General features: G+C 35.3%; 1 protein-coding gene across 6 annotated transcripts in view; it reads left to right on the plus strand.

Annotated features, from left to right (window-relative positions):
- Positions 1 to 21,608, plus strand: part of Atg5 (autophagy related 5) — a 92,992-nt gene that overhangs the window by 15,523 nt on the left and 55,861 nt on the right. For 5 of the 6 annotated variants that reach the window (XR_012449196.1, XM_020186859.2, XM_020186858.2 and 2 more), the window contains 2 exons: positions 12,460 to 12,538; positions 19,726 to 19,888. Coding sequence is in view for 5 of the 6 variants with exons in the window: in XM_020186859.2 (XP_020042448.1) it covers positions 12,460 to 12,538; positions 19,726 to 19,888 (242 nt within the window). In the remaining variant the exon portion in view is untranslated. Of the gene's footprint in view, positions 1 to 12,459; positions 12,539 to 16,556; positions 19,257 to 19,725; positions 19,889 to 21,608 lie in introns of those variants that run through there. The other variant, XM_074077637.1, reaches the window with a different exon arrangement.

Genomic DNA, 21,608 nt, shown 5'->3' on the forward strand with positions numbered 1-21,608 from the left:
ACTGTACCATAATCTTAGAATATTTAAAGTGTATTGATTTCCTTTTTGTGTGAAAAATAATTTTGATATTATGTCATTTTTAAGATTATTGAAAGTAAATCCCAAATCTGGGCTTATTTGCATCCAGATGAATTTTTTTGTGATTTTATTGTATTTCTCTTATTGTTTTAGTCATTCTGCTTCCAAAGTATTTAATGAAACTAGAACAATTACAGAGAGAATATTAAAAACATTAGTTCAAGGTATTGGGGAATGTAGGCACTGAAATGCTTCTATTTGCATGCAATTGAATGAAAAAGATGCAGACTAAGACAAGATTGAAATGCAATTTGAAAAACACAAACAGGTTTAAATGGACTTGTTCTCAATTTGGGAATATTAAAATGAAGAGTTTTTGAAGGAGACTTAAAAGGAAACTAGGTTTAATTAGTGCACCTGATGGGAATCTAAGGGCTACTGAATTGGCAAGAAGTGAACTTTTGGAATTTATCTTACCTCCTGCTGATGAACTTCTAAGAATGAAGAGATTTTTCATAGTGGTTTAGAATTTGCAAATCTCATCTCTCTAAGTGATCCTGGTAAGGCATCACACAGTTATGTTAGCATTTGTTAAAAAAACACTGAGCTTTATGATCATGTGTCAAGCTCATTGTGACTCTTATATAGCTCCAGACCTCAGGTAGCATAGCTAAAACAATATTTTTTGTTTCTTTTTATTTCTCAGAAGAATTGGAGGTATTGGAATGGGAAAGTGGTTTAAAAGAAGTATAAAAGGAGCAATGGTTCTGAGATTGATTAGAGGGAAAGGCAGAGGAAAGATTGGGGGGGAGTAGCAATAGGATATATTGTAGGTACTTGACAGTTCTATCACTATTGTAACTAGGCACTTAAATTCTGTTCCCTTATATATTATATATTATAAAAATTTGTACAACTAAGAGTTTTTCAATTTTATTATCATAAAGAAGTTTTCCAACAGGACCACTGTTGAAATTTTTTGGGTTTAGTGGTACTAGTGTTTGCACTCAGGGCTTTGCACTTGCAAACCAGGTGCTCTACTGCTTGAGTCATACCTCCAGTCCATTTTGCTGTGGTTGTTTTTGAGACAGGATCTTGCAAACTATTTGCACAGGCTGACCTCAAACCATGATCCTCTATATCTCAACTTCCCAAGTAGCTAGGATTATAGGTGTAAGCCACCCAGCTGAAATTTTTGACATTTTTTTGTTGTGGGGACTGCTCTATACATTGTTCAGGCCTCCATCCACAAGTGTTTTTATAGTTCCCCAGTCATGATAATAAGAAATGTTGCCAAGGATCTTAGGGTCAGGACAAAAACCTACTCAGATTGAGAAACTCAAAAATTTGAGACACTTTGGTTTATCTTTTTACAGTAAGTGATTGCTAAGTCATCCTCTTTCAACTGGTATTTTTTTTCTATCCTGTGTAGTAGTTGCTTTTGTATTCAATATGGCTTATATTTTATAAATTTGTATTCCTGATATGATAACCAAAAACTAGTGTTTGGACCTATTTCTTCCTTTTACTGTATAACAATAATTTGGGCTTAAATATACCATGTTCCTACATTCATTATTTTAATCCCTTCTGAAAGACTACTGAGGAGTGAAATTCTTTTCCCTTTTGGAGAACTTATGTGAAAATAATTGTATTCAAGTATTTTCATTTTAGTTTTTGGAGTGACCACTTTTTATGTGTGATACTGCTTTCATATTTATGAAATGCTATAAGCTCCTTATAATTAATGAGTTTTGATGCATCTTTTCCTTTAGTGTTTTTAGGTGTTCATATGTATGAAGAATGAAAAACATTCAGAGGCACAAGTGTAATCCAAGGCCCCTGGGCTAAATCTTGATTTTTTTCTCTCTTTGCTTCAAACAGTAACAATTCCTTCCTTTTGACAGCCCACTTGGAACTTGATATCCTCCTGCCTCAACCACCTAAGTGCTGGGATTACATGGTGTACCAACCTGGTCAGGTCTTGCTTGGGATTTTCTATTTAGATAGTCATGTCATCAGCAAATAGATGTAATTTTATTTCTTCCTCTCAATCCGTAGAGCTTTTATGTCTTATTGCCTTATTGAAGTGACTTTTGGTACTTTGTACTGGGTTGAAGAAGAGGCATAAGAACTGACATCTTGCATTGTTCTCATTTTAGTGGAATGTATTAGGTAGGTATGCTCTTAGGTAGAGGGTTGTTTTCTTTTTTTTGTTTTGTTTTTTCAGTACTAAGGTTTGAACTCAGCCTCACGTTCTCCACTTGAACCACTCCGCCAGGCTCCGTCCCCCTTTTGTTATGCTACCAAGTTGAGGTCATTCTCTGAGAATATTTGTCATGAATTTGGTAGGATTTTGTCAAAACCTTTTTCTGAGCTAATTACAGGTTGATTATCTGGAATGTGTAATACCTGCGACCAGAAGTGTTTAAAATTTCAGATTTTTGAATATTTCTATATACATTTTATCTTGAGGATGGGATCTAAACACAAAGTTCATTATGTTTTATATCCTCACAGTTTTTGGGGGTAGGGAGGTGCAGGGCACCAACCTAGTACCTTTTGCATACTAGGGATGTGTGTTCTGCCACTGAAGTACACTCTCATCCCTTTCTGAGGATATTTTTGCACTTTTTTTTTTTCATGGTACTGGGGCTTTGAATTCAGGCCTCACAATTGCATTCTATCATTTGAGCCATGCCATCTTTTCCAGGCTGGCCTGGACTGCAGTCCTCCTACTTATGCCTTCTGAGTAGATGGGACCACAGGCACATGACACCATGGCCAGATTTTTTTGTTATTGTTGAGGACCTCACTAACTTTTTGCCCAAGCTGACCTTGTACCTTGATCTTCTTGACATCTCTGCCTCCCAAGTAGGTGGGATTATAGGGGTGCACAACCATATCCAGTCCCTGTTCTTGTTTTTACCTGCATTTTGTGTGTGTGTGATGCTAAGAATGTGCTGTATCTTTGAACTTTAGGACTAGTGCCAGTGCTCTTGGATTGTTACTGTGACCTATCACACAAGGTTAGGTATGGAATTTTCCCTCATGGTGTCCTGTAAGTGCTTAATAAGAAGCAGATTTTGGAGTGTTTCAGTTTTATGGGTTAGGGTTGTTCAACCTGTAATATGGGCACATGAATTTTCTTCAGCTTTTGGCTGTAATATATTACTTTTATGATTTTTGATGTTGGAACAGTCTTAAGTCCCATTTGGTCCTGGTATGTAATTTTATTCATGATTGGATTTAATTTGCTAATATTTAGTTGAGGATATTTTTGATTATTGAAGTTTTTTGTATCTTAAGTTCATGAGAGTTAATAATATCTGGTAACAGGGTAACAGTGAACTTAGAAATGATTTGTTCTTACATTCTAGAAAATATTGTTCTCAAATGGTGTGTTAATTCTATAAAGGATTGACAGAAATCTCTAGTGAAAGCACCTGAGCCAGGAGTTCAGATCTCTGTAGTTCTTCCTCCACTAATCCTCTTCCCCAATTTTTATTTATTTATTTATTTTTGAGGCAGGGTATCACTATGTAATTCAGGTTGGCCTCGAGCTGGTTGGCCTGTTCTTCCTAACTCAGCATCCAGTGCTGGGATTACAGCGTACATCACCATGCATGAGGTCCCCTTTTATTTACATTCAATTTGATATGTTTAGGTCTATTCATCTTCTCTATTTATCTTGTTTAAGTATGAATAGTTTGTGAGTTTTGAGGAATTGTCTGTTCTAAAGTTGTCTTTATTATCTTTTAATGATGGTAGGATCTGTAGTGATATAGCCCCTATTTTGATATTGGTGATTTGTGTCCTCTGCTTTTATTTTTGTCAGCTATGATAGTGGTTTTGTAGTGGTTTAATACTTTTTTTTGAAAATCAGCTTTTTATTTCATTGGTTGTTCTATTTCCAGTTTCATCAGTTTCTTTTGTTTATAATTTTCTTTCTTCTGTTTTCTTGGGGTTTATTTTATTTTTTTTTCTAGTCCCCTTCCACACCCCAGTCTGGGGACTGAGCCCAGGGCCTTGTGTATGCTGAACACCGTGTGTTACACTGAGCTACACTCCCAACTCTCTAGTTTCTTGAAGTAGGGACTCAAGTTGTTGATTTGAGATCTTATCTTTAGAATGCTGAGGGTGTGGTGGTACACATTTGTAATCCCAGCTCTATGGAGGTCATGGCAGGAGGATCATGAGTTTGAGGTCAGCTTGGGCGATGTAGCAAGACCCCATCTCAAAAAATCAAGAACAAAAACCAAGTCAAACAATTTTAATTGTGGTAATATACATAACAAAGTTTACCATCTGAACCACTTTGAAAAGTTCAGAGAAGTAGCCTTAGTTACAGTGCTGTGTAGCCAACTGTTTTTTCTTACTTTATTTTTAACAGAATTTGGTGTCATACATTTCTACTGCAGCAGTGCTTCAGTACACCCCATAAACTTTGATATTTTTGTGTTATGTTGTACATTTCTTAGTTTTATCTGGGTTCAGGCTGGGTTAATTTCTCTATACATAGACTATTTTATTAGCCTCTGATTTGTCTCCCTGCTTCTGATGCTATTATTTTCAGTTTGTCTCCCAGCCCCTTAAGTGATCTTTCTGAAATGTAGATCTGACATTGTTACTCTTCTTTTTAAGAACCTGTTCTTGACTTCTAATCATCTGCATTGTAAATCAAACACCATGGCATGAGGAATGTTCATGGTCTCACTTCTTTTCAAGGAAACTAAATTACTTGCTTTTGCGAACGCTGAATGATGTTTTGTGCATAGGCTCCTTTGCTTATGTTCTTTGCTGATTAATTTTTGTTTTTTCTAGTATGCTTTTTGCCCCCCACATTATTTACTCATTTACCCCTCCCTCCTTCTAATTTATAACTTCTAGCTTAAGTAGATCTTTTATTATCCTTTAGCCAAAGTGATTGTTTCTACCTTCACACAGTCTCTACACTGTGTGCATTTCCTGTATACTTTATTTCACATTGTCTCTGGGTAATGTAATGGTTAAGGTTACTGACTCTGGAGCCAGGAACCAGAGCTCAAATGCTAGCTCTATCACTTACTAGCTGTGTAATCCTTGGGCAAATTATTTAGCCTTTCTGTATCTCATTCTTGATTTCTGTAAAATGGGGATGATAATAATGGCTTGTGTCTCCATCAGTGTGTTTCAATGCATGTAAAATTAATGGAATAGTGCCTGGCTGTGGGCCCTCACAACCATTGTGAACATCGTAGTCCTTTTCTTCTTTGTCTTTATTGTTATATCTATTTTAAAAACTATGTAGGATGCTTGAGGCAGGGGTGTTGTAGCTTAAGCAATAGCACGTAAAAGGTGCTCAGTAGATGCTTGTTTAGCAAATGAATAATGAACTTAATTTAACCCATTACTTTTCTTCCTTTCTTTCTTTCTTTTTGTTTGTTTAAAGGTCTTAGCCAGCATTATTTTTGACTCAAGAATTGAGCAATGCTTCATTCCATAAAATAGAATGTGTGTTCCCTTTTTGCTTTTGTTTAGGAAGGGAATAGCTCAAATAATTGAAACAACTTTCTCAAATATGCAGTCGGACCCAGGCTTTTAGACTTTCAGTTCAGGCTTCTTCCACCTTACCTGCCACATTCTATTTAACAAAATCTTCCCTATTTTATGTGTTCTCTCTAGTTCCCTAATTGCTTTTTAAAATTTCTCCCAATTAGAATGGAAAAATATTGAAGAACAGTCATATGCACGTGATGAGGACTCAGTAAATATATTGTTGTTGATTTGTAGAGTTCTTCCAAACCAGAGTCCTTTGTCTTGTTAACTTTGAGAAATTACATGGGAAATAGGAAGTGTTGATCCAACTTAAAATAGAAGAATCCCTTGTTTTGACTGATTTGATTCATCAGCAGAGGGTGCTGTAACATTGCATTTTTAAGATGTGAAGTTTCTTGTTACCACAACTTAAGTGCTCATAATGTGTATTTGTTACTTTTGCATTATAATTACTTTTAGAGAGTAGTTCTTGGGTTTTCTAAAGAATATTTTGTTACTAAACCTTAATAATGGTTTAGATGTGGGATAGGAATGTAGCTCAGTGTTAGAGTGCTTGAGTAGCATGTGCAAAGAGAAAAAAGTTCTAGATTTTAGACCTTCAGGTACAAAATTTAGAAAAAAATTCTATTTTTGTCAACTATAAAACAAATATCTAATGGGAAGTTTTACTTTGAATAAATTGACTTGTTTTCAGGATGGGTTGTGAAAGTAAGCTGAAACTAGTTTTTGAATTGAAAAACAAATATTGATGTTGATCTTAGACATAATAGAGAACTAGAATTGAATACTATCACTGTAGTTTCAAAAGTAAATTTTAGCAAAACGCTTTAGTGAACATGTGTACAACTTTAGAATGTGTAAAAGATGTGAAAATGTTTCTATTTTAATCATAAATACTGTGTAGATTCTTATTGGGTTTTGGGGTTTTCTGGTTTTTTTTTTTTTTTTGCTTTCTTCTCTGTTCATTTCTTGTAAGGTTGTAGGTTTTTGAATTTTATAAGTAATTTTGCAAATTGTGTGTGCCTGTGTATCACGTGCATTTGAATGTGGTGCTGGTGCTGGGTGTTGAACTCAGGACCTGATGTATGCTCAGCAAGTGATCTATCACTGAGCTATGTCCTCCTAGAAATCAGACTTTTCAGATGTGGCTTTTTGGTTATTTTTGTACTTTTTCATACATAATAGAAAGAGAAATGAAATATTTTGACTCAATGACTGTACCACATATAGGCAAATTGATCGCAGTTATTAAATTACTTGGGTGCAATTATAGTTGCACCTTTTTTATTCAATAAAAAGTAGTCTTGCTTCCAGTGTATCACTAACAAGTAGTAATGTTGTGAATAAGATGTATTTATTTCAGTGAAATTGACAGGGGCAATCTTTCTGGTATGGTAATCCTCCTTTCAGTGTTGATTTTAGAAGACTGATTTCCTATCTGAATGAACTCCCTTCCATTGTTTGTAATGAGCATATCCAAGCAGTAATGAAAGGATAAAGAAGAGCTGTGAAACAAAGAAACATGATGTACTCATTTTGAGAATTGATTCTGGTAAAGACTAGAACAATGTAAAGAACAAGAAATACAATAAATTATGACAATAGACCCAACACTAAATATTCTGATACAGTCATTTGGAGGGCAGTGTATTGAGCTGTTAGCTAGTTGGGTTCTCTTCTTGGATATATTCCAGGTTTACATCCTTAACACTTCCTCATCTTTTAAATTTAGGTTAGATGTCAGGAGTAGCAATATAATAGCCAGTGGCTACATTATAATTTATTTAGAGTTATGGTATGGCTTATGTGGTTTCTGTGTTATGGGTTAGGAACCTCCTGACAAAACTATATAAAATGTTTCTTTAAAGGACTTGTGCACATTAGTGTTTTTGAAATCCTTGATATAAATCAGATTGAAGTGTATAAGATATTCAGTACCTTTGATTTTTACTAGTTCTGTTTTACAAATTTCCTCAGATATTTATAGGTTCATCAGAAATGAATGATCTGAGAAGCAGTTTATTCACACTGTATCTTTGGAGTTAAAATCCTTGTACCAAAATCTTTCTAGGGCTGGGGATGTAGTTCAGTGGTAGAGCAAGGCCCTGGGATCAATCCCTAGAATGGTGGGGGAGGCAGGAAGGTAGAATTTTTTGATGGTACTGGAATTTGAACTCAGGGCCTCATGCTTACTGGATGGGAGCTCTACCACTTGACACACCCTGACCTGTTACAATTTTAGTTTGCATTTAAATACAGTAATTCAAAATTTTGTTCCTACTTTTCCTGGTTTTGAATGTTGGTGAAATGGGCAGTGTCCACAGAATGCAATTGATTTTGTTTTAGTTGTCATACATTTCAGTTGATCTCTGAGAAGTTTTAGCTTATCATTACTTCTGGCTCTTGCACTTAAGTGGCAATATTTGAAGAAAAAAATTTTTTTTCTTTTTTTCTTTTTTTTTTGTGGTGCTAGGAATTGAATACAGTGCTTGGAACATGTTAACCTAGTGCTTCATACATCCCCAGCCCAAGAAAATTTTAAGCCCTAGGTAGGTCATAATTTTTTTATATTAGTAAATACTAATTAGAGTGATCAGTCCACTGCTTTTTTTAAAGTCTGTTTTTATTTTACATTTATGTATACATTTAAGCTGAAATGAAATTCCACCATACAAAAGCAGTCTTTTTTTGTTTATTTGGTAGTGGTGGTTCTGGAGATTATACCTACCAGCACTCTAGCACTTGAGCTACGCCCCAGCCCTAAAGCCAGCCATATTAAAGCCAACAATTCTGTGGCATTCAACACATTCACAATTTATTCCCAAAACATTTTCATTACCCAAAGAAAACTCAAGCCACCAGTGACTCCTCTTCTCCCACCCCTGGCAGCAAACAACATGCTTTCTGTCTCTGTGGATTTACCTGTTCAGTACATTTCACAGACATAATGCTTTTCCATGTTTTCATTCATTCTGTAGCATATATCAGTATAATCTGTTCTTTTTATTGTTGATTAATATTGCATTGTATATACTACAGCTGGTGTATGAGTTCATCTACTGATGAACATTTGAGTTGTCTCCAAATTTGGCAAGTGTGAAAAGTGCTGCTGTTAACCCTTGTGTACAAACATTCAACCACTGGAGTACATGCTTTCAATTCATTGAGTACATAACCAAGTTGGAGTTGGTCATATGGTGATTGTATGCTTTGCTTTTTGTGTGATCGCCAAGCTTTTCCACAGAACCATATTTCTTTATTTTTTTCTTCAATTTTATCATGAATTTGTCAAGAGGCAAATCATTTTACTTTCCCACCAGCAATGTTTGAGCGTCACCCTTGATTTTTCATGTGTATACATTGGTCCCTTTCCTCCTCCCTTCTTCCAGGAAAGCCGGTCCCTACAGACCCCTTTTCCCCAGGGTAGACCTGGAGAAGCTGCACCTTTAGGAGCAGGACTCTTATCAGCTACAGCCTCCATCCAGCTTTGCCTTTTCCAGAACAGAGCAGCATGAGCAGGAGAGAGGTCAGGCTGCCATCTCCCTATGGTCATAAGACACACCCATCACAGCCATTCCTGCGGGCCCTCCAATACCTTCATCCTCACCCTGGCCCCATTAAGCAAAACTAGGGCAGCAGGAAGCAACTCTGCTGGAGGCTTCAGGTCTACTTACCTGCAGTAGAACTCTCAGTCTCAGCTGAGGAATTCTCCCACCTCCCAATACTTTTTTACTCATTTCTTCATCATCAGAATCCTTTCAGTTATTTTAAGCATTTACCCACTCTCAAACAAATCACAGTGCATAAATGATGAAAGAATATTGTCATACATCCTTAATAAAATGGAATGGTCCAGATTCTGGTCACAAAATACTATGTGATGAAGTCTTCTCTGTTTAATGACTAAGTTGATAAAAATACCCTAATACTCCTTTTGCCTTTAGAAATATGTTGTTCTTCTGTTACTTGTTCTGTATGTAGGGCATCATCATCTAAAGACTCACAGTCTGGGACTTCACTTAAAGGATTCAGCTTCACCATTGTCATTAAAATTTAGAGTACTGCCCTCTTTCTTCTTCTGATTTGTTTTTCAGTTGTGAAACACCTTTCTCTGTCAATTGTCTCTCAGTTTTCTTCTCTTTACTATTATAGGGAGAAAATAAGAAATTTTTAATCTTCATCTGTGTTAATGATAGGTAAAATCCAAAGATGGGAGTCTGCATTCTTATTTTGCACTTTCTTGAAAGATGATGTAATGCTTTAGGCAACATAATAAGAAAGTAGAAGGATGCATTTTGTATCATTCTTCCAAATTTTTGCTACCGTTTTTTTCCCCCTTACTAGGGATTGAACCCAGGGCTTCATGTGTGAATACCAGCTAGACAAATGCTATAGCACTTAAGCCAGGACCCCAACCATTTTGTTTATATTTTGTTTTCGCAATAGGGTGTCAGCTAACTTTTTTGAGCTGGCCTCTAAATGGTAACTCTTTCTCCCAAGTAGCTGGGATTACAGAACTCTGACAACATACTTGGATTATTTTAGTCTTTTTTTTTTTTGAAGCTCAATTTGGAATAATTGTTGAGTAGTGGTGAAGTAATTAGTAGGATGATGAAATAGCAAAACAAGAGACCACTAAAATGCTATAATAGATCTTGAATTTATAAAGGGGCCTAGTAGAGCCAAATGACAATTGCTAGGTAGAAAAAAGTTAATTTTTTACAGTGTCTTCTCTGGACTTTGGAAGGCCCATAACGTGGACTAAAAAACATGAAGTACCAATCATTAAATACTTAGGACTACTCAAAAAAGAAACTCAGAACCTAAACTGGGTCCACTGGATTTTTTTGGTATACTGAGTGTAAAGAATTCCATGGATCTTTATTGTAGTATGCATGCAACACCTATTTATCATCTATTTTGTTGGAGACTGCATTTACAGTATTTTATTCTTACTTGTCTTAGTCAAAAGGCAGAGAAGTGATGTGTACTTACAGTGTTTTCTTTCTTTTTGGCAGTGGTTCTGGGGTTTGAACTCAGAGCCTTTTGCTTGCTAGTCAGGCACTCTACCACTTGAGTGACACTCCAACCCTATTTGCTTTAGCTATTTTTGTTGAGGCTATGTTGGACCATCATTCTATTTATGCTTCCCACACAGCTGAGATAGCAGGCATATACTACCAGGCCCTGCTATTAGTTGAGATGGAGTCTCAAAAACCAACTATTTGTTCAGACTGGCCTTGAACTGCAATTCTTCCAGATCTTTGCCTCCCATGTATCTGGGATTATAGGCATGAGCCAAGGACACCCATCTAGTTTTCTTACTTTTTTAATATCAAGAGTAAAAAATAATTGAACATGACTTAAGTTTAATTTTATTCTGATCCACATTTATTTTAAAAACTCTTAATTTTTTTGTGGACATCAAATGCTTTAAGATATGTTTGGCTTAATTTTATTTTGCATTTTTATTTTATTTTTTAGTAGTACTGGGGTTTGCGCTCAGGGCTTTATGCTTGCCACTTGAGCCACTCCATCAGCCCAGGAGTTACTTACATAGGGGGAAGTTAGATATATTTTCAAATTTTGTATCTAGGAGTAAATTGCCAATAGATTATGTAAATAAAAACTGGATTATAGCTGGGCACCAGTGGCTCACATATGTAATCCTAGCTACTCAGGAGGCAGAGATCAGGGGGACTGCGGTTCGAAGCCAGCCCAGGCATACAGTTCCATAAGACCTATCTCAAAAAAATCGTTCATAAAAAAAGAGCTGGTGGAGTGGCTCAAGGTATAGGCCCTGAGTTAAAGCCCCAGTACTGCAAAAAAGAAAAGAAAAAAACTGGACTGTATGCAACACCACAATATAGTCCTTATTTTGCCTTTATGGGGAGTATTATTTAATTCTGATTCACTGATGTAAGCTACCTCAGCTTAGTTCCTTTAACAAATGGATTAAAAAAATTTTTATCCATTGAAATCTTTGAGGTTTATATTATTTACTTTATTTTTTTTTTTGAGCCTGTTGTTTGAACTCAGAGCCTCATGCTTGCTACGTAGGCACTCTACCACCAGCTCTCTTTTTTCTGTGTGTGCTGTTTTTTTTTTTTTGAGGTAAGATCTCACAAACTATTTGCCTGGGCTGACTTCGAACTGGGAACCTCCAGATCTCCGCTTCCCAAGTAGCTAGGATTACAGGTGTGAGCCACCAGCACCTGGCTCACATTTGTTTATAGCTAAGTAACTTGGTTCACTGTAATGGTTATATTAGGAAACATTCTCTTATATAGGAAGCCCAAAACTTAGTGTAAAAAAAGTTAGAATTCAGTGCTTTGGGGAAAAATACTGATGTTGCATTATGTGAGAAAAGTAGTTTGTAGTGTAGGTTGTAAAGAATATTCTGAATCTATATTTAGATATGTTTGCACAGGTAAAAAAGACTGAACAATTTATATGCTATAATGTTAATAGGAATAACCACAGAATAGCTGATTTGCATGCTTTTTAGGTACTTGTTTTGGTAGTTAGAATTTTCTAAAATTTTAAGTTGTTTTAAAAATTAAAAATATTTAAATAAACTTTAGAAAACAGTTGCCTGTCATGAATAGTGGGTTGATAATTCCTTGCAACAGTACCCTCACGTAACAGTTGACAAAGAGTGACTTACTATAATCCTGTGGCATATATTGAGTTTTGTGTGGGCAGTGACATGGTGAGAAGAAAAACACCTGATGCTTCTATAAAGTCTGTCATTAGCCCAGGAACATAGCTGTATAAAAGGCATTCTTCTCATTGGCCATTGAAGCCCATGGCATTTTGTGTTAAAACATGTACTAAAAATTTCCTCTGTAGTTTTAGTTAAATATTTATGTTTATTCTCAAAATACATTCTTTCATTTTTAGGCATTATCCAATTGGTTTGCTGTTTGATCTTCTTGCGTCAAGTTCACCTCTTCCTTGGAGCATCACAGTACATTTTAAGGTACAGTTTAATGGAATTTCCCATTTGTCCCACTGTGGCTCTCAATAAATAAAGTAGAATTTTTGGGGTCTTTTTTTTTTTCTTTTTTGTTAGAACTGGGGTTTAAACTCAGGGCTGTGTGCTTTCAAAGCAGACACTCTACCACTTGAGCCACTCCTCCAGTTCCAGAATTTGTTTTTAGAGAGTGTGGTTATTTACTGCTTTTCCCATAACACCCTTCCAGTTCCTAAGCTTCCACTAGTGCTTGTTTATGAAACCTTTTTTCTGTTTTTTCCTAACTTTTGGCAAACCTTTAAAATTTTTAATGTATAAGCATGTTTGCTGTAACTGAATCTACTGTGTTTAAAATTTATAATAGCTTATATAGTTTTCAAATTTTATTTTGTTCAGTTTATTTTTTTTTAGTGGTACTGGGCTTTGAACTCAGGGCCTCACACTTGCTAGGCAGGTGTTCTACCACTTGAGCCACTCTGCCAGCCCTCAAATTTTACTTAATTAAAAAAGAAACAAGCCTAGCATGCTGTCATACACCTATAATTTCAGCACACAAGAGATGGAGGCAGGAAGATCTTGAGTTACATTGTCTCCTGGTCTACATAGGAAGTTTGAAAGAAAGCCCCTTTGTTGAGTAAGAATTTGGACTTGTAGTTTTAAAAATCTCACAATGTATAACTCCTTGCATTTGCAGTTTGTTGGTGAATTCTGTAGAACAAACCTTTTTCCTGAGAAGAGAAGAGGAAGAAATACTTCTTATCCTGTCTTAGAGGCTGGATTAAATCTCAACACTAATTCTATTAAAGAATTAAGTATGTTGTGGACCAGTATCCCCATGAATGCAGATGCAGAAGTCTTCAACAAAATACTAGCAATTGACCCAGCAATACATAAAAAAGCCCAGTACCAACTATGACTTGAGTTCATCCCAAGAATACAAGATTGATTCAACACTCAAATATTGATGAAATTCAGTACATTGACAGAAAAAAGCAGAAAAATAGGACAAAATCAATAGACTCAGGAAAAAATATTGATAGAATTCAGTATTTGTTTATCGTCAAAACTCAACAAACTTAGGAATAAAAGAGAATCTCCTCAACATGACAAAGAGTTTACATGAAAAGATTGTAGGTGAAATCATCCTAAATGGTGGCATATTTATGCTTTACCCTAAGATTAAAAAAAGGCAAGATGACCAGCTGTACTGCTTATATAAGCATTTCTGCTAGAATGCAACATACTTTTCTTTAAAATTTACTGTGCTCTTAAAAGGCATGCGATAAAAGACATAGGACTTACAGGGGACAGGATTAGGTGTACAAAATCCAAAAACATTTGGTGATAGAACCTCAACAAGGTGTGGTGGCTTGTGCCTGTAATCCTAGCTACTCAGGAGACAGAGATAAGGATGACTGCAGTTTGAGGCCAGTCCTTGCAAAAAAATTAGTGAGACCCCATCTCAACCAGTAAGCCAGGTGGGGTTGTGGTCAAATGTGCCTGTCCTCCCATTTACAGGGAGGCCATGGATAGGAGGATCATTGTCTACAGCTGGCCATGAGCAAAAAGTGAGACCTTATTTGAAAAATAACCTTTTTTTTTTTTTTTTTAAAGGGCTGGAGGCCTGGCTCAAAGAGTAGAGCACCTGCCTGTAAAGATCAGTTAGAGATAAATCAACTTGGGTTGTAACACATTTGTACATGGAAGCAATGCTAGGAATCTCTCTGTATAGCTACCCTTAACTAGCAAAAAACGCTTTGTCTTTCTTATTATGCTTATGTCATCTCTTCAAGAAAATTAGAGAAAAGGGCAGAACAGGTTCTGCCTGGAAGTGAAGGGGGGAGGGGGAGATAGGGTAGGGGCAGGAGGTCAGGGGAGAAATGACCCAAACAATGTATGCACATGTGAATAAATGAATTAAAAAAAAAAGGCGGCAGGGGGAGGCTGGAGGCCTGGCTCAAAGAGTAGAGCACCTGCCTAGCAAGTGCAAGACCCCAACATAAACACCAGTACCACAAAATAAATAAGTAAAAGCTGGGAACCAAATAAAATCTAGAGCACAGTTTTACACATAGAAAGTGATTAGGAAATATGTAAATAGTCCAATGAGTGTGGCATTGAAAGATTGATAACTTGCCATGTGGAAATGGGCTTTGTAAGAGTTGAACTTGTCAGTTGTGATGAAGTAGTAGAAGGTCACACCTGATGTATATGAGCGTAGTTCCTAGCAGAAATTGAAGTAATGGGTATGTCTTAAGTACATTCAGTGTACTTAAGTACATTCCAGAATTTGAGTTTCTATTCAGAATGGTTTAGCTGCATGTGGTTTTCTGTATGTACCTATTATTTTTTGGGAGGGGGTGGAACTGGTGTTTGAACTCAGGTTCTCTACCTCTTGAGCCACCCTTCCAGTCCTTTTTTTTTTTTTTTGCCTTATTTCAGAAGGGGTCCATGTTTTTGCCTGGGATCACCATCCTCCTACCTATGCTTCCTGGGTAGTTGGGATTACAGGCATGTATAACCACATTAGCTGTTTGTTGAGATGGTGTCTGGTTAACACACTCCCTGATGGCCTCAAACAGTGATCCTCCTCATCTCTACCTCCTGAGAGGCTGGGATTATAAGTGTACACCGACACACCCCACTCACCCATTATTTCTTGTGGACCATATTTATATAAGTAAACACAGATTTCCTATTATTCTTGTTTCTGAATATATCAGTTGCTTTAGAACCAATGCAAAAATTTTGAACAGAAAGTTTACAGAAGAATATGAATTGCCAATAACCACATGAAAAGGCACTCAGCATCTGGAGTCCTCAGGAGAATGTAAATTAAAACTGTAGTGAGTTACTACTTTACACCCATTGCTAGCATGACTAAGTCATATGTTGCTGGTGGGAGGCTATTTTCACTTTGAAAAATAGTTGGGCAGTTTTTGAATAATGTTAAATGTACCACTTATACTGTATGGTCCAGCATTTCTGTTTTCAGCTGTGTGCTCCAGAAAGATAAAAAGAGGTCTACAAAGAAACTTTTACATTAATGTTCATAGCAGTCTTATTACTAATAGCTAAGCCTGGAAATAACCCCAATATCTATTAAATACACTTTTGGATAAATAGATTGTGATATTTTCATTCAGTGACATATCTCAGCAACAGAAAAGAAACTCATTATTGATATGTGCAAATAACATGAATGAATCTTAAAAGCATAATGCTAAATGAAAGATGCTAGATTATTCAGATTACATGTGTGATTCTATTTATGTTAGTTAATTATAGGCAAAACTAATACCTGCTGTCAATATTAGTGATTTTTTAAGGTGGGGGACAAGGAACTGACTGCAGAAGGCACAAAGTAACTTGGTCTAGGGCAGGTGGTGGTAGTGGTGTGTGGGAGTGTCAGAAAGAGGAAGCTGAGACAGAGATATGTTTCATATATTGTTTGGGCTGACAGTTACTCTGTCAAAACTCAACTAACTGTTCTCTTAAAATTTCCATTTTCATTGTATGTGAATCATACCTCAATAAATTTGAGTTAGGTAAAAATGTTTATTGTGAGAGATGAGAACAGTCATTGACTCTATGTTGTGAACTTTCAGAGTACTGTTCCCTACAGATATGCCAACTGACATTATAGTTCTGGAAAATGTTTTACACAGTCAAGTATTGGGGTCATTGTAGAGAACGGGAAAGCTTCCTGGGAGAAGGAGGTGTTGTAGAGGATATACCTGAAGCTGGGAATTTTTTTGGTCAGCTGTGAAGAGTTTGGGTAATAGGCAAGCAGAAAGAGTATTCTAGGCAGAGAGAATATTGGTGTGAAGAGTTGAAAATGAGATAGTATCACTAAAAGAATGGAAAGAATGTTGAAGGAGATGAGAAAGATTCATGGTAGTTGGAGCAGGGCTGTGTGTGTGTGTGTGTGTGTGTGTGTGTGTGCTGTGTGTGTGTGTGTGTGTGTGTGTGTGTGTGTGTGTGTGTGTAGGGAGTAGTAGAGATTATACTGAAGGTATCAGAGCCTGAAGTCATTTAGAATCTTGAAGGCTTTAGAAGAAGTTTTATTTTATCCTAAAAGTAGAAATAAGTAGATTAAAAATGTTAATTTTGCAGTTTAGGAAGATCACTCTGGCTCCAAATGTAAAAAAAAAAAAATGATAGGGATATGACTACAGGCATGGGTGCTAGTTACAAGGTTTTTCAGAAACCATCAATATATCAGTCTGTATAAGGAAAGAGGCACTGAGCATGTTCAATGATGGTGAATTGCAGATATACTTAGGGTATAAATGCAAGGTGATTGGATATGGAAGATCAGGAGAAGGAGGGGTGGATTTTGTTTAGTTTTGGACTTGGTGAGTTTCACATGCCTATGGGACATCTGGATTTGTATATGTCTGAAGGTCATGAGAAGGTTCCAAGAAGGTTCTTGGAAGGAAACAAATATTGGTAATCATCAGTCCATGTGTGGTATGAATATAGCTAATGTTATTCAAGTGAGCATATGGGATGAAAAAGTCAAGAGGTCTAGCCTAAGAACTTTAAAAATAACCAATATTGAAGGAGTGGCTTTGGAAAAAGCAAAAAGAGTTTGAGAAAAGAGGAAAATGAGAAGATTACACAACACAGGGACTCATGGATGATTGCTTTATGGAAGACAGTCAGAGGTGTTATATGTTCGGTGAGTGATTTTGGAGAGAGCAGTTGCAACAGAGTGATGAGGGTAGAGATGCAGAGGACTGATAAAGGGCTGAGATGCTTGGTGAGCTTAAAGGGTATATGTGTATGGGAGATGATACATCTGAGGGTTATAGGAGAAGGGTTTGTCATTTGGTTTGGGGTATCTGCTTTGTTTTAAGTTGGACGAATACTGTTGAGAAACAATAATTAGGAAAGGGTTCCAAATCTTTGGCTGGGTTCCAAAGATTTAACAAGTGGGATCTGGGAAACAGGATGAGAGATGCCCCATAAATTGTAGCAGATGGGAGGGAGACGATTAGAGGTAAATTTGTAGTTTTCATCTTGGTAGAATTAGAAAATGTAAGAAAATCGAGAAATACTAACAAGTTTTGGCACACTTATTTTAGCATGGGTTCATTTTACTTCTATTAATTTCCTTTTCATAGTATTCCCTACTCCCCTTGTGCACGCTAGGTAAGTACTGTACCCCTAGCCTCATAGTATTCTTTCTTAGTCTGAAAATACTTTGGAAGAAATATTTTTAAATGTCCCTTACCATTCTTTGTGTACACACACCAAAATAATCATGGGAAAAGTTTTTTTAGGATTTTATTAAAGTCAGCTTTTTAACTATCGTCTCATTTTTCTGTCTAAATGCTGAATTTACCACTAGAGATGATTTAGCAACCTCTGAATGGTTAATCAGAAATTAGATTCTTTATAGATGACATGGAAAATACATTTTTTGTTTTGTTTTTTATCTTTATAATGTGCTTTGTATTTGCAATATTACTAGTAGGTTGAATGGGTTTTTTTCTTCCTTTTTTTCACTTACCTTGTAAATAGTTTTAGTTTAATGTTAGCCAGTTATCTCTACTATATTTGGGCAGATTCCAGACAGTATTAAACTACAGCAATAATATATAAGTAAATGGAACGTTTTCAATTACTTTTGTAAAAGTGAAATTAGATTTAGTTTATAATGCCTCTGACTTGGAAGATTAATGAAAGGGAGTGTCAAACCCACCACCTTTATTTCTAGATTGTTTGGATCAAAAAGATATGCACTTATGCACTTTTTTTCTTAATCAGCCTGTATACAAAATTTTAAGAAATTAAAATAGTACTTGAGTTAAATAGGTAAAAAGTCAAGCTACTTGACAAAATACTTCATTTGGAATGAGAGCATTTATATTTTCAGCTACACATTCATAACCAAACTGTATAATCAGGATAGAGAATTGTACAACATGTAAAAGACCATTTTAAACTTATTAAGTAGTTAAATTAATTTTTGTGGTACTGGAGATTGTACTCAGATCTTGCACTAGTTAGGCAAGTGTTCTATCATTTGAACCACACTCCTAGTCCTTAGATCTTATTTTTTACCAAATTCATTATTTGCAGTGCTGGGAATTGAACCCAGTGCCACATGCATGCTATGCAAGTGGTCTACCACTGAATTACATCTTCAGCTCAAGACTTATTTTTTTAATTTACAAAAAGTGTGTATTTTTGTGTTGAAATTAAAGTCATTTTAAATTCATAGATGCCAAAGTTAACATTTTCTAGAAATTACTAAAGTTACATTTTTTAATTCAATGAAGCATAAGGTTTTAGAGTTTGATATACACACTTTAAATTGAAAATAATTTAATCAACTTAAGTAGAAATAATCATCACAATGCTAATTCATTTGAATGCAATAGTTGCATTCTATGGATATGCAATATATTCTATGGATAGATAGTTGTATCTATCCATAAGTGAAGTAAAGGATGTACATTTAGCTGTTTGACTTCAAAAGCTATATTTTCATAGCTTTATTGTGGTTTAATTGATGAATAGTAAACTATACATACTCAAAGTGTATACATAAATAAAAAATTACACTGTAATTTATATATTCATTTACTGTTTCCTTGTTTTGGTGGTTAACAAATAAAAGCTGTTGTGACCATTCATGTGCAAGTCTTTGCATGGACATATGTTTTCATTTGTCTTAGATGAATACCTTGTTGTAGAATGCTGGAAGCAGATGGTAAGTGTGTGTTTACCCTTTTTAGGAAACACCAAACTGTTATCCAAAGTACTTATATCATTTTACATTCCCACCATCAGTGTGTGAGTTCCGTTTCTCATCCTTTGGAACACTCAGTAGAAGCCAGTTGTGGTGGTACACAGATAATTCTAGCACTCGATAGTCTGAAGCAGGAGGATCACAAGTTCAATGCCAGCCTGGGCTACATAGTGAGACCCACAAAAGCATGTTATGGTCTGTTGTAAAGCTATTTTTAAAATTGTTACCCTTCACTTTCTGTATTGTTACATAGATAAGGATTATTTGGGAAAAGTACTAATTGTGGCAAATAGTTAATAATTTTTAAGTGATTTTACAAGAGTATTTGTAGTTTTTGTTATGGTAAAAGGTGATTTGCTAAAAATATTAGAGAAGTTAATTTTGTAATGTCATTACTAGTTTTAATGTGTATTTTTTTTCCCTTTGATAGAGTTTTCCAGAAAAGGACCTTCTTCATTGTCCATCTAAAGATGCAATTGAAGCTCATTTTATGTCTTGTATGAAAGAAGCTGATGCTTTAAAGCATAAAAGTCAAGTAATCAATGAAATGCAGAAAAAAGATCACAAGCAGCTTTGGATGGGACTACAAAATGGTAAGTATAATAGTATCTAATGTCAGAATACTATTTTAATAAAATGTGATAAGACCATCACCCTATGAGTGACTTATACATGTTAAAATTGGTGGTACAAGTTAATTCTACCCTCTAAATTAGCATAGTAGCTACTTCTTGTTATCCTTTTCATTATACCCTTCCAACGTCCTCTGGTTCATAGATTCTCTAGTGTTAGAGTGATCACTTAGCTCATGACTTAAGGCAGCATAAACTTTGTGTTTAGCTTTGTGTTTAACTGTATTGCTAAAATTTCACTTACTATGTTATATTAACTATGAATAACTACATAGAATACAAATTTTATTGCCAGCTCATTAGTCCAGTAACCGTTGTGTAACAACAAGTGTGTTCATGATTATCCTCACATCAAATCACGCATTGTGTTTGTCACCATTGGTCACTCATAGCATGTAACTGTATTGCTTTCTGGTCTCCAGAAATAAGCCTATTTAGCATTTTATAAAAATGGATAAATGAAAAATGGTATTGATTGTACAAGAAACATGAAAATGCACAAAGAAACATTGGTAATGTTGAAAATGAAATCCAAATAGATGGTAGTGGGGAAATAGCTGACTTTGGAAATGTTGACATAGCAGCCAGAAGGACTTAGTGAAGGTGAACTTTTTTACATAAATGAGGAATGTAGTTGTGACAAAAAGAATGAAGATATCCCAAGCAAGGGGTGCTGTTGATGTTCATATTAAAGAAATTCTCAGAGATAACTTTATGACACTGAAAACACAACAGTAAAATGTAGGAAGTTGATTAAAACATAGAAATAATTTTACTTCACTTAGGTATAAGAAAGAAGATTTACACTTGTTATGTTTTTACAAAGGTAAAATATTTTACTTCTCAGTTTTTCTGTTTTAAATTATACCACACTAAACAAACACTGGTTTTATTTGCCTTTTTTTTCCTATATATGCTTATAGTTAATAGTATTTTTAATGTTTTAACAAAAAATTTTAAAAATCATATAGAAACTTAATTTTCTCAATTTTAACTATTAAGATTACTTTCTAGTTTTAGCTTGCATGGTGACTTTTCCAGTCTACACTATCATGCAAAATTAGGACAGCCTATATTTAGTCTGTCTTTGGTATTTGTCTTTGGCCCAGAAGCCAGTTCAATTAGAAGTTCTTTCTTGGTTATGTCAGAGAGGTGTTTGTAGTTTTTTAGTATTAAACTTCATACAAAGTCTAGAGTATTATTGTGACCTCAGTAGTACTTAATTCACAAAATTAATGACTTGTATCATATATTGCATTTTCTCAATTCTTTGTTTTAGATTTCTTAGATTTGACCTGGGTGACATGGAGTTCCTCCTTAGGTTCATATTTATATATGTGGAATTTTTAAGTACCAGGCAGCCACCCCATTTTTTTTTACCTTATTTTATATGATGAATACAAAAATTCTTATCAAGTAATTAAAATAATTTATAATACTATAAGGAAGTATACATTTTTTCTTCTTGGCCATTTGAAGATTATGTGATTTTTTAGAAGACTTTTAAATAAGAAAACCTAAATGGAAGAAGCCAGGAATCATATAAAAAGAGAGGGATTTGGGAATACTTTGACTTCAGAATTGAACTAAATAATTTAAATGGGCAAAAAGTAGATGTTCTTAAAATCTATTTTGAGTGTGGCATGTCTGTGCTGAAAAGAGCTCATTAGTTTAGCAGATG

This window comes from Castor canadensis, chromosome 1, assembly GCF_047511655.1.
Source record: "Castor canadensis chromosome 1, mCasCan1.hap1v2, whole genome shotgun sequence".
Lineage (NCBI taxonomy): Eukaryota > Metazoa > Chordata > Mammalia > Rodentia > Castoridae > Castor > Castor canadensis.